The sequence below is a fragment of the Brachyistius frenatus genome, unplaced genomic scaffold (genome assembly GCF_029030835.1).
Source record: "Brachyistius frenatus isolate BFR_SWC_R1_liver_20210118 unplaced genomic scaffold, ASM2903083v1 Contig_2, whole genome shotgun sequence".
Classification (NCBI taxonomy): domain Eukaryota; kingdom Metazoa; phylum Chordata; class Actinopteri; family Embiotocidae; genus Brachyistius; species Brachyistius frenatus.
The window spans coordinates 5,683,325-5,696,277 of record NW_027210601.1 but is presented as its reverse complement, the minus strand read 5'-3'; the positions used below and the strand labels follow the sequence as shown (position 1 = coordinate 5,696,277).

General features: G+C 44.9%; 1 protein-coding gene across 35 annotated transcripts in view; it reads left to right on the top strand.

Moving 5' to 3' along the window:
* Positions 1 to 12,953, top strand: part of clasp2 (cytoplasmic linker associated protein 2) — a 57,027-nt gene that overhangs the window by 36,757 nt on the left and 7,317 nt on the right. For 10 of the 35 annotated variants that reach the window (XM_069695783.1, XM_069695746.1, XM_069695729.1 and 7 more), the window contains 15 exons: positions 643 to 744; positions 1,109 to 1,135; positions 2,352 to 2,378; positions 3,772 to 3,966; positions 4,177 to 4,221; positions 5,819 to 5,926; positions 6,296 to 6,358; positions 6,983 to 7,089; positions 7,236 to 7,259; positions 7,432 to 7,587; positions 8,030 to 8,121; positions 8,207 to 8,270; positions 9,892 to 10,055; positions 10,938 to 11,016; positions 12,632 to 12,775. In XM_069695783.1, coding sequence (XP_069551884.1) covers positions 643 to 744; positions 1,109 to 1,135; positions 2,352 to 2,378; positions 3,772 to 3,966; positions 4,177 to 4,221; positions 5,819 to 5,926; positions 6,296 to 6,358; positions 6,983 to 7,089; positions 7,236 to 7,259; positions 7,432 to 7,587; positions 8,030 to 8,121; positions 8,207 to 8,270; positions 9,892 to 10,055; positions 10,938 to 11,016; positions 12,632 to 12,775 — 1,397 coding nt within the window. Of the gene's footprint in view, positions 1 to 642; positions 745 to 1,108; positions 1,136 to 2,351; positions 2,379 to 3,771; positions 3,967 to 4,176; positions 4,222 to 5,818; positions 5,927 to 6,295; positions 6,359 to 6,982; positions 7,090 to 7,235; positions 7,260 to 7,431; positions 7,588 to 8,029; positions 8,122 to 8,206; positions 8,271 to 9,011; positions 9,072 to 9,410; positions 9,414 to 9,891; positions 10,056 to 10,937; positions 11,017 to 12,631; positions 12,776 to 12,953 lie in introns of all 35 variants that reach the window. The other 25 variants (XM_069695856.1, XM_069695846.1, XM_069695820.1 and 22 more) reach the window with 14 other exon arrangements.

Sequence of the window (12,953 nt, the reverse complement as noted above, 5' to 3'; positions counted from 1 at the left end):
TGCATTCACCAGAATCTTTTTACCCAGAAATTAACGTGTTTTTGTGCCCTCTGTTGCACATAATAATGCACATAAATAAACACACGGATGGCTTCTATCCAACAGCAGCATAGTGATACTTAGTGAAAAATAAGCACTTTTGTGAGGTGCTCTGTAACAGCTGCAGCTTCCTCAGACACCGCAATTTGAAAATATCTTTCCTCTACGTTGTCAAGATGGCGACTGTTGAGGGTGGAAAGTGTCCATCATTTCACGCTCAATTTTTGGACCGTTTTAAGTACATCAGTGTTAGCACATACCTACGCCATTTGGAACACAGCCATTTACTCTCAAATGCTGCCAATGGCTTCTAGTTTTATGAAATACCTAGAAATGACTGGTTTTCTCATAACCAGAGTCAGATTTTAAAACGGGTTTCTAATCCACTGAAGCATCCCTGGTGTATTTATGTGTGTTTGCACCTGGCTGAGTGTGAAGTTCAGGACCTCAGCAGCTTCTGGCATTAGTGGCTTCTCATCAGTTGTAGCACTTCTTAGTTTCTTGGCTTCAATCCGCTGCAAGCGGATAGCGAGTAGATGTGTTAGCTCAGGAAATACCGCTGAGTTGTTGTGTTTTTACGGTTGTCCCTCCACCTGCACACAGGCCGTGTACGCACCAAGCAGCCTTTGTCTACTGCCAGCAGCATGTCCAGCCAGGTGGACTCTCGAGGACGCAGCCGCACCAAGATGGTCTCACAGTCACAACGTACGTACCTCCTCACTCCAACCGAACACAGAGCATGATGTAAACCCAGCTGTGAGTGAAACCTTCAGCGTGTCAGGTCCACTTAACAACATTAGATACACAAGCACGCAAGCAACAGAAGTGTGTGTGTGTGTGTGTGTGTGTGTGTGTGTGTGTGTGTGTGTGTGTGTGTGTGTGTGTGTGTGTGTGTGTGTGTGTGTGTGTGTGTGTGTGTGTGTGTGTGTGTGTGTGTGTGTGTGTGTGTGTGTGTGTGTGTGTGTGTGTGTGTGTGTGTGTGTGAGCTTGTTTGAGAGGTTGTGGAGTTTCTTCACTTGTTGCCATCGTGGTGACTATAAGCTCCATGTAAATGTCTTTGTGCCTTCAGGTTCCGACGAATCCGATTGCACACCAGGTATTCTGTTTGTGTGTCAGAGTCCGAGTGTGCTCGTCTTTCTGTGTACCACAGTGGGAATGGTGACCCACCTGCTATTGCTCTCATTCTGATCAAGGTGTTTTATGTAAAGAGGAGTGAGTGTGTGTTTCTCTGCATGCAATGTCTCATCACTGAGAATGGTGTGGTGTACAGTTTATTTTCTCTGCTCACCCTGGCTCTGGCAAACATTCAGGTTAATAAAGGTCCCATATTTTACACTTTTATTGACAGGTTTCTTTAGGTCTTGCAGCTAGCTAGGTCCACAATGGATTGTTTCCTTGGAAGTAAAAGGTTGGACAGTGGATCGTGCTTAAGACGGACATATGACATGAATGCAAGTTTGTGACATCACAAATTTACAGAAGTCCAAACGGCCCAGTTGCTTAAAATAGACTATGTGCATTTCTTTGTGGACTGAGCAGTATTTATGTGGCAGCCAGACCTGCTTTAGAATCAAAAAAGCAATCAGAATGATACAATATGGGACCTTTAAAGATACTTCAACACAGAAGAAGCGTCACGCAAGCCAGAGTGAGTTACATTGCACCACATGAAGCAGATGTGTGTGAACCTGCTCTCCAAGACTACTTGCTGCTAATATGCTGTGTTTGTGGCTGGCTTGGAGACCAGTTGAAAAGTGGACAGTGATTGTGTCACAACCCAGTGCGCCAATCAAATCTGGACGAACAAATGCTAGTTCTATGATCAAGAGTTCAAAGCTCAAATCGCAGTTTAACGGATCAACAGAAAGAGAGGAAATGTGGATACAAAGATTTCCGTGTGTGTGTGCGAGATAGAAAGTGTTTGTTTAGATATTTTATCAGCATATTTACTTTGAAGCATTTTTTTTTTTCCTCATTGTGAAACAGGCTTTGGTTTGTACGTATGCCAGTTGTCCCAGCCATGCACTGCTTCTCCCAGTCTTTCATCTGCAGCTGGTTCAGTGTGTGCTTTTGTTTTAACTACCTTTCAGTTCTCGTTTCCTCTTTAATTAATGGATTCATTTCGACAAAGTGCTTCATCTTTGCCTACATTCTTGGTATGGACCACGAGGATGCGCTTCCATCGTGCTCTGTTTTCTAACTCCCATGCTGCTATTTTGCGTTAACCCATAATTCATCTGGTTTAATCTGCTGTTCCTTCCCCCTCACCTCTGCTTTCCCCCTCCTCCCAACCAATGGGCTTAATGGCTCAGGATCTCAGTCTGCTACCCCTGTTGGTGGTAAGATTACAACGCTACTTCTTTTTACCCCGCTCTCTTTAGCTTTACTGCCTTTCTTCTGTTGCCCAAACCTCCCTCTTTCACGTGCACGCAGAAGTGTCACTTAAAGCTGCTCCCACTGTGGCTAAGGCATGCTGGGATCTGTAGTCACAGACTTTTAACATACATGGCTGTTCTATGATCATGCTAAATACACTGCTTCGGGAGCCTCATTTTTCTGCTTGCATTTAGTCGAAAGATTGAGAAATACATTTTTATTTAAAATTTTCCTCTGAAAAGGACGTTTACATCCCAATCAAATTATTCTGACCATTTTGTAGTCTTTTTGGTGTAATAACCACTTTTACATAGTTCACTGTCTTATCAACAGGTCTAAAGCTTTGTGTATGTGTAAATATAATGAGACGAGGGAAGAAAAGGGCAACAAAAGTGTCTCAAGGTCAAACAAGGGAAAGTTGATCCAAGTGCTCTTTACCTGATAAGATTTATGAATTGTCAGCAACTGTATATCTTTACATTCATATATGTATGTAAGTTCTTTAGCTTTGTGTCTGGCAAGTAGACATAGTGTGACCAGTCTTGACACTCAAGACTGTGTGTGTGTGTGTGTGTGTGTGTGTGTGTGTATGTGGACTTAGGTGAGTTTTTTTGTTTGTCACTGAGAGAGAGTCTGGTCCATCTTCAAATGTTGAGCACTGGAGCTTGTTTCCCAAACGTCTGTTCATACACTGAATATCCAGCTCTGCAGAGCAGCCTCTCTTCAACTGCTTGTCCTCAGGTTAATAGTCACGTAGAGTGATTGTAGAGTGAGACACACTGTAGGCATAGCACTTGGAGACAGGATACCATGGGGAAGAGAAACTGAGGCTGTTTTCCAAGTTTATGTTTTAATTTTGGTCAAAAATCTCTTATTATTATTATTCCACTGTATCTTCAGAAAGACAGGAGTGCTGCTTCTACATTTGCCATCTTGCTGTCAAAATTGTTGCTTCATTTGCTTTGTTATTGCAATTATATGAAGGGTTATTTTTAACAGGTTACTTAAAATGTAAACTCACTGTGGGTTGTAGCTCTCGTAGCCCCGTGGATCCTCTTTCCAATGCCATCAAACACTGTAATGTTTGCCGTTAAATTCAGTCTCTATTTTTAATATACCTGTACTTTACCAAAATGTGCTTGGAAACTCGTGCCACTAAGTGAACGGCAGGAGAAGCTGCCTTTGTCGTTTGTATGAATCCAAAACTAGTCACCATTATTTTTTTTTATTTACATTTTTTAAAGGATGGTCACATTAGAGGGGGAGTGGTTATGTGTCTCCACAGCTTGTTAAATGTCCCCCGCTGTATCAGTAAGACTGACTTTATTTTCTCTCTTTGTGTTTTGTCCTCTTCTGTCCCTCTGCATCTCTCTGAAGCCGGCAGTCGGAGCGGCTCCCCGGGTCGCGTGCTAACGAGTACGGCCCTGAGCACCATGAGCTCAGGGGCCCACAGGGTGCTGGCTGGAAGCACCGGGGACGGACACAGACGCAGCCGCATCCCCCGCAGCCAGGGTTGCTCCAGAGACTCGTCCCCGACCCGCCTGTCTGTTGGTGAGCACATGAACACCATTTTCAACCAACAAAAGTCTCTCTTTGTTTATGTATCTGCTTGCTCAATACCTGTTGTCCATAAACTCAGATGACCAAATAGTTCTTTGCCTCTGACGCACTGAGACCCTGTAAGCTTCGATCTCAAATCCACCTTTTCTTCCTCTGGCCCTCTCCCCGTCCTCCTTCCTCTCTGCTCCTTCTGTCCTCTAGCTCCTTCAAGCATTAGTTCCATCTACAACGGAGCAAGCAGAGGAGGTAAGCCCTTGACCTCGACCAGACCACCATGCTGTCCATCTCTCCCTCTAAAATCGACCCATTATCATCCTCACTCTCCCTCTTCATCCTTAAATCATCCCTCTGTTCCTCATTCTCTATCTCCATCCATCACTACAAATCTCTCAATCTCTCCCGCCATTGAACTCCCTCCATCAAACTGTCACTGGCTGCCTCAGCTTCTTAGGGCCCATCTTTCTAACTGGCCTCTGACTTCATGGCTGTTGTTGTGGTGATGGGGGCCCATGATCAGCAGAGGTCCACGCGTTACCAACGTACCTTTTCCCGCTCTTTACTAACCTGTTGTCAGTGGCCGGAAAACAAGCCTTCTCGCAGGATCAGTAAAGCTTCATCGCTACTTTGTAGTCCTTTGGTAGGCCGTGATTAACCCTGATTGGCTGCGTAGACGCTGAAGCTGATGAACAGAGCAGTGAACGGCGAAGTTGATTGCAGTGCTACTGGATGAAACGCAGCTCCTCCCCTCACCCACCCCCTTGATCGCTGAATCCACCTCTGATCACTTCCTTTTCTATTCTGTATGTATGTGCATGTCTGTGGGTGTGTGTACGTGTGTGTATTTACGTGCCTGCATGCGTACGTGCACAAACTGAGTGCCCGTGTATATGTGAATATCAAATATCAAAATATCCTTTAGGGTGCATTTCATCTAAACCTGAAATAATTACTCAGTTGAATAATAAGTCAAATCAACAGAAAATAAATCTGAAGCAAATTTTGAGAATTGGTTAGTTTCATTTTGTTGATTTCTTTAATCAAAGATCACTCGGACAGTAAAAGCAGGAAAGGCCCTCACTGGATCCAGTGTTTGGTTTGTCCCTTCTGAGCTCCTGTAGAAACATGTCAGGCTCTGTGGTAGAGGAACTGCTCCCTATGTAGATATGAAGAGCTCATTATAAGCTAAAAAAAAAACCCAAAACATAATGATTCTTAGTTTCAGGTGATTGTATGCTAAAAAAAATACAACATAATTATGAATAATATAATAGATTATAACATTCATTTATTTGAATATGAGGATTTTCTCTGCTGGTTAACCAGTCAGACAAAACAAGGTTTGAAGATCAAAACACTCTATGATGAGCATTTTACACGCTTTTATGACTGACTGATTCATCAAGATAACGTCACTAGATTACTTGATACGAAAAATAACGGCTTATCGCAGCCCTAAACAAGAACAAACCAGGCAAAGTAGTCTTTGTAAATAGCTGCAGTTTCAGACATCTTATTCTTGCTTGAAAATCAAGTAAAAGAAGCAACTAAAATCTGTTGAGATCCCAGTTGACATGTTCTCATATTTTCTTGTTTCTGCCAGTTTGTCACTTTTGTCATTTCTGTCTTATTTCTGTTTTTATTCTCGTACCTTCACCCTTCTCTTCTTTGTCACTGCACATGTTTGTCTTTCTTCGTTGTCTTCTTTTGTTTGGTTTTTCTCTTCCTAATGTCCCTTTGTGTTCTCACTACAACTTTTCCTCCCTCCGCTTCTCCTCTGCCTTTCCCCTGTTCTCCCCTCCTCTTTTCCCATACCGCCACGTGCGGTTGTAACCTGCACGGTTAGCTCGGGGCAGTCGTATCCCTCGGCCCAGTATGAGTCAGGGCTGCAGCAGAGAGGCCAGCAGGGAGAGCAGCCGGGACGCCAGCCCTGTTCGCTCCTTCACACCCCTCGGTGAGTAGCAGCAGAGGACAGATACCCAGGAGGGATAAGTAGTAAAATCAGGATGAGTAAGACATCAGAGATGAGGAGTCTCTGTATTGACGCCTTTACTTTCACATGTAAAGTTACTCTCTGGTCTTTGATTTAACCTCGTATTTTAATCAACTATCTATATAATAAAAAGGCTTCTAAATCTAAACAGTTTAAAGTAGAAAAAACTTGCATGTGTTTACATGTTTTTCGGCCTTTCTTTCTATTCTCTCACGCTACTCAATCAGTGTGAAGTTCATGTGTGTGTTGTCTTGTGTAAGTGTGTGCGTGTGTTAAACTCTATGTGTGTGTGTGTGTGTGCGTGTGTGTGTGTTTTAATCTTGGTTGCAGCGACGCGGAGCTACTCTCGCTCCACCGGAGCTCTCCACACACCTGATGCTTTTGGGGCTGCAGGTGAAGGCTGAGTACATGTATTTCTCTGTACCTCACCTACCCACCTCCTTCGCCTTGATTTAGGCCCACTCCGTTTTCTTTTCGTTGTCTTTAGCGCCGGCCATCTTTTCCTATATTTTATCAGTCCGTTTCTTTTTCTTCTCCATCAGCTTCAGTTGTTCCTATCATTGTTGTGTTTTTTTCCCCGTTTTGCTCCAGGATGTCGAAACCCTCCGATGGAATCGCATGTTTCCGCTCGTTCAGTTGCCAGTTGATAACCATCCTGCTGATTTGTTTTCTGTATTTAGCTCCTGTGCAACCTCCTCTGCAGGGACACCCACATGCTCACCTGCGTTTTATGTCAATCATACCGTCTCCCCCAGTGGCATCTAAATTGTCACCTAACACGCCATCCCATTAACTTACAGGGTTGTGTCTGGGGAACATGTAGCATGTGTGAATAAATGTCAGAGGATGGATGATGAGCAAAGTGAGATACTTGGATTGTGGATCGAGCGAGGACAACGTGCTGAGTGGGGAAGAGAGTTTGCAAACTTGACTCTTTTATTTATAATTTTTGCTAACATGTTTGTCCTGCTGTCTCCCTGTCCATCCTTCCTTTCTTTGCAACCGCCTCTCTCTCAGGTTCAGGTTTTGGAATCAGCCAGTCTAGTCGTCTCTCTTCTTCCGTCAGTGCCATGAGGGTCCTCAACCCCGGCTCAGATGTAGAAGAGGCTCTCGCAGATGCACTGGTAGGAGAACTTACAGACTTTCACACACAAATGCCAAAACTGAGTGCTCATTGCATTAAGCTGTCACCATGTGCAGCTCACATCTCCTTGAGTGTGCGTCTGTGTGTTAACTAAACCCTGCTTCTACCTTTGTTTAACGCTATCAGCTGTTGGGAGACATGAGATCAAAGGTCAGCTCCTTCTCCTGCCTCGTACCTGTGTGTTGTGTGTGTGTTGTGTGCGTGTTGTGTGTGTGTGTGTGTGTTCTATTAAGATGTGTCTCTGCATGCTTTCTTCTCCTGCCTGCTTTTAGCCTCGCTTTCATTTCAGATTCATTTCATGTTCTTTTCGTTTTACCCGCAGAAGAAGCCGGCCCGGCGGCGGTACGAGAACTACGGAATGTATTCTGACGACGACGCCAACAGCGACGCATCCAGCGCCTGTTCAGAGAGGTCCTACAGCTCCAGGAACGGGGGAGCCATCCCCACCTACATGAGACAAACAGAGGATGTAGCTGAGGTTCGCATCAACAGCAGCACAGGAGAGAACTAGAAACCAGATCATCAATAGAAAGACACCACTGTAGTGCATCTTGTCTTTTAGCCAAGCAACATTTACGGCTTTGAGAAATTGTTATGCTGCTGACCTCATATGACATATTGTGTACATTGTTCATCCTTGCATAGATTTTATGAGTTGCATAATAAATGAGCGAATATGATGATGTTATTGAGCCCCAGTGTGGGTTTATACTTTGTAATAATTGGTGTTTAAAAAAAAGACATGACACTTTAGTGTTAAGCTAAATGTCCTCGTCGTCTTACTTTGTGCCGATATAGAAGTCTTAACAGGCCTGTGTGTGTGTGTGTGTGTGTGTGTGTGTGTGTGTGTGTGTGTGTGTGTGTGTGTGTGTGTGTGTGTGTGTGTGTGTGTGTGTGTGTGTGTGTGTGTGTGTTTTCAGGTGCTCAACCGCTGTGCCAGTGCCAACTGGTCTGAGAGGAAGGAGGGGCTACTGGGCCTGCAGGCTCTGCTCAAGAACCAGCGCACCCTCAGGTCGGTCGCAGAGCAGACGAGCGTGTTTTCAGAGGACAAATCGATGATGCTGACTTTTCTCTAACCGAGTCTGTTTTGTCCGCAGTCGGGTAGAGTTGAAGAGGCTGTGTGAAATCTTCACCAGGATGTTTGCTGACCCTCACAGTAAGGTATGGATGCATGCAGCGCAAGTACTCGCACAAAGAGACACAGCACTCCCGTTCAATAACATCATGGCTCAAAAATCATTATTCACCCACTTTTGATTTTACTTTGGTTTCAAATACTTTGTTTATTCCACCATCCTTCACTGTACCGGATTCTGCCAAAACAAGGAAAATGTTACAACTCCTCAGCAAACACGCACATTTCAACGGCCACACATATTAAATATAATCTTCTAACGATAAAGACGGGATAAAGAGGTTGAAACGTATTCTTAAATTTGCACGCATGGATATACACACTCCAACAGAAACACAGGCATGCAGAGCGGACTGTTTTCTAACGGCATGCCACACCCGACCTTTCCGTGTGACCTCACGCCCGCCGCCCTCCTGTGGGATTGCTCTGTCGCTGTTCAGCAGCCGTCCTGCTGGCTGCGCTCTTTGCATTCACTGCCGCCCCTCTCCTCCCCCCCGCACTCTCCACCCCCCCTCGCTCTCTTTCCCCTCCCTACCTGCAGTCTGAAGCGACAACACTGATCGCTCGCACACTTCAAACGCCCCTACAGACAGATATCTGGGCTGCCAGCTCTTCTCTCTGACTAACCTGCTGCGGTGCGCCCTCTTTAACACTGCCACTTTCCTACCGGCGTCTTAAGTGCTCCGTTGCCTTGCACTCGTCGTGAGGTGTGTGAGCTCCTCCCCCCTTCCCTCTCGTTTGACGTTTGACGATTTGATGAATTTCAGCGAGACTGCGGCAGGGTGTACGGCACGGCAGAATCCGGTATAAGCTCAGCCTCCTTCAAGGTACTGCATCTCACCATGGATCGCTCTCCTGCCTTCATCTGTCTGCCCTACACCACTCCTACTCCCACTTCTTTTCTCTCTCATCTCCCATGTTTCTCAACGTTTAATTTAATTTCTTTCTTTCTTTTTTTTCCCAACGTGCACAAAACATCTTCTGAGATTTCGCCAATGTTATGATTCTCACATGGTTGAAGATGTTCAAGTAATTTTGCAAATGATGAGTTGAAAGTAAAGATCATAAGTGTACTCTCACACTCGGGAGTACATGCTTTCTCAGGATGCTAACCGATGTGTGTCTCTCTCTCCCCCCATGCCACACTACTCTGGAACTCTCTGTAGAGAGTAAGTTTGGCCAGTCAGTGTTACTGTGTGTTTGAATGAAAATCTACTTCATTAATCTGATTGGGCTATAGATTACCAAAGCAACTACATAACAATCACTAACCCACCTCGTGCATTGTTAGCTGTAACTGCACTGTCTTGCTGAATTCAGCCACTGCCATGCAGAGATGGTCACCGCACAGCCTGATTGGTGGTCTTCTCGTTGTGGTTATTATTGTCTAATATTAATAATATGTTGGGTTTTTTTGGGTGATTTGAAGTCTGACTGGTGATTGGATATGAAGGCGGACTGCTGCAATAATGATTGAATAACCACTAACTTCACAATGGAAACTAATGCTCACACCATACCACCTCAGTGTAATCTTCATCCAGTTTTTATGCATGCGTGTGCGTGCGCGTGCGTGTGTGCATGAAGCATAGTGTACGTGGATGACTAAGTTACGGTGTGTAACCTAAACTGTCTGTGTGTGTTTAGGTGTTCAGTATGTTCCTGGAGACTCTGGTAGATTTCATCCTGGTCCATAAGGACGACCTGCAGGACTGGCTGTTTGTCCTGCTCACGCAGCTGCTGAAGAAGATGGGAGCGGACCTGCTGGGCTCCGTACAGGCCAAAGTTCAGAGAGCTCTGGACATCACAAGGTAGGCGTCACACTCACATGCAGACTGACGCTGGAAGCCAAGATCAAAAAAGGTGTTTTTTCTAAGGCCACCATTCCTTTGCTCTTCTACCCACGCTTTATGTTTTCTGTTAACAGCTGGTAGAAAAGTGTTTGTGCCATCACTCCTGCTTTGAGTGATTTCTGTCAGTTGATATATAAATATATGTATATATATATATATATATATATATATATACACATATATATGTATTTTTTTACTATCTTGAGCGTAAATGGTGATGGGTGGGTGGTGGGGGTGGGGATCAAGTGGCGCATGTAGGTTATTCATTATTTTTTAGCAAGGGAGATGACCGAATTCAATCATTCATGAAGACACAGCACAGTTAGGCTACTGATTTTTCAGATCCACCGGCAGGTACTTTCTAACTTGCACAAGCCTCCACACATGTTCAACTAAACAACCCTTCTGTAACTGTACTCAATTGCTACAAAAGGACGGAGAAGTGGGGTTGCAAGGGTTACCAAGGGGGATAAATCCTGGTAATTTTGCTAACAAGAGGGATGGCATCCTTCACAGCGTCAGCCACTTTTTAATCGTGGCATCACTTGACAGTGTGACAGTTAAAGTCTGTTATTTCAGCTGTAAAGGTGAACAACATGAATGGGTCCTTCCCTGCGTTGCATTTCTCCAAGTGTAAGACTAGCAGATACATTTTTCAAGAGAACAAGTGATAATAGAAATCACTTTTTTACCTCATACGTTGTAGTAAAATGATCATAAATGTCTATCTGGTAATAATCTGTCAAGTCACCTGGTGAAAATAATTTGCTTTCATATTTTTAAGAAATAGGTCACGTACAGACATGAATTGAAATGTGGATGTATTTTTTTCTCTTGCAGAGAGTCTTTCCCCAATGACCTCCAGTTTACTATTCTCATGAGGTTTACTGTGGACCAGACTCAGACGCCCAACCTCAAGGTAAATTAGATGCTAATGTCGTGTGTGTGTGTGTGTGTGTGTGTGTGTGTGTGTGTGTGTGTGTGTGTGTGTGTGTGTGTGTGTGTGTGTGTGTGTGTGTGTGTGTGTGTGTTTGTCAGCATGTGAGAGAGCTGAGTGTTTGAAGGTCTGAGTGAAGGAGTGTGTGGGAAGCATGCACATGAAGCTGGAAATTCACGGATGCTGTAACCATGGTAACTGCTGTACTGATGTGACCCCTTGCCTGCCCATGCTGGCTCTGCGTCCCCAAAAAACAAAACAGAATCCCGGGCTGTGATTGGATAGTGATTGATTGAGCCACACAACTGGCTTCCTTCAAGCTTTACTCCTCATCCACCATCACCTCACCCGCCTTTATTTCTCTTCTCCTCAATTTCAGATACATCACTCCTCACTCCTCTCACCCTTTTATCTCCCCGACACTCTGACTCCTCCCACACCCTTCCCTGCCTGATGTTAAACCCCATTCTCACTACTTCCTTTCACTCTTCCTTACCAGTCTGCCTCTTTCCCTACCCATTAGGCTTGGGCAATGAAAAGATTGTTCCCAACAGCACAGTTTCACTCTCTTGCTGCAGATATGATATTCATGAAGACTCGCTTTTCAGTGTAGCTTTATTATCTTGGTGAAATTCCACAGGTTCTCTTTGCCGTCTGTAGTCTCAAAAATAGAAGGAGCTCGGTGGCCTGAAAAAACTCTGAATTTTAGACAGTATTATCGAACATTAACCATCGGTTTATGTGGCTCAACCCGTTTCGCAGCTCTTTACTTGGATTGTGTGGCAGAAACTATTATTTCCCCATCGCCTAAGCCTACTCTCCCATCTTTTTACTCAACTCTCTCCAGCCACCCTCCTGCCTCTCACACCTTCCTCTCTTGTCCCCTCCCTGCCCTCCCTGCCCTCCCCTGTCCTCGTCTCCCTGTCTCTCTCCGTTGATTGACGCGGTGCTTCTCCTCTCTCTCTCTGAAGCCTGTACGGAGCTCGTGTTGCGGGCGAGGGCGAGGCAGGGCAGGGTCCGGGGTAAAATTGTTCCCCCCCAGAGCGCGGCGCCACGCCTGCTCTCTAGACGAGCAGGTCACAGCCTGGAGCCAGTCCTCCCAGGTCAGTGCGCTCCGGGGGGAGCAATTATATGGCGCGCACGATGCTGCTAAGTGATTTGGAGGAAGTTCTGGTCCTTGAGGTGAACATGTAGCGAGACAGAGGAGAGAGAAATAGAAGAAAATCAGGGCAGGAGTTAGTTGTGGCGTTTCGGAGCCTGAGGTGGATGTTTGCATTTCTTAGTTCCTTTTTGTCGTCATTTGTCATCGCTTTTATGTTGACTGATTTGTTTTCCTTCTTTGTAAAGCATGAATATGAGTCTACTTTGATCATCTCTCAGATTATTTGATTTTCAGACCTGCAAGAGACGCACAATCTGCTGTGGTTGCACATGCTGACTGTGAACATTGGTCGTCACTTTTTCATCCGTGTGTGTGTTTGTAATTTTGTTTTTACTGTATTTGTGTTTTTACAGGTGAATGTTGGCCATGCACTTTCTTTGTTGTCAATCGACTCACTCATGGTTTGTTGTATAAATGTGTGTGTTTGTGTTGCAGGTGAAGGTGGCCATCCTAAAGTACATCGAGACGCTGACGTTACAGATGGAAGCTCCAGATTTTGGGAACTCCAGTGAGACTCGGCTGGCCGTCTCCCGCATCATCACCTGGACGACTGAACCCAAGAGCTCTGATGTCAGGAAGGTACAGACAAACACACTCAACACACACACACACGTAATCATATGTGTGTTTTCTAAAAGCTCCTTTAGACTGTGTGACAGAAACGGTGACATAAGCACATTGTATGTGACTGGGAGGGCAGTCTAATAAAATCTTGGTCTCAATCTGCAGCAGACTTTACAGTATCAATGTGAAGCAT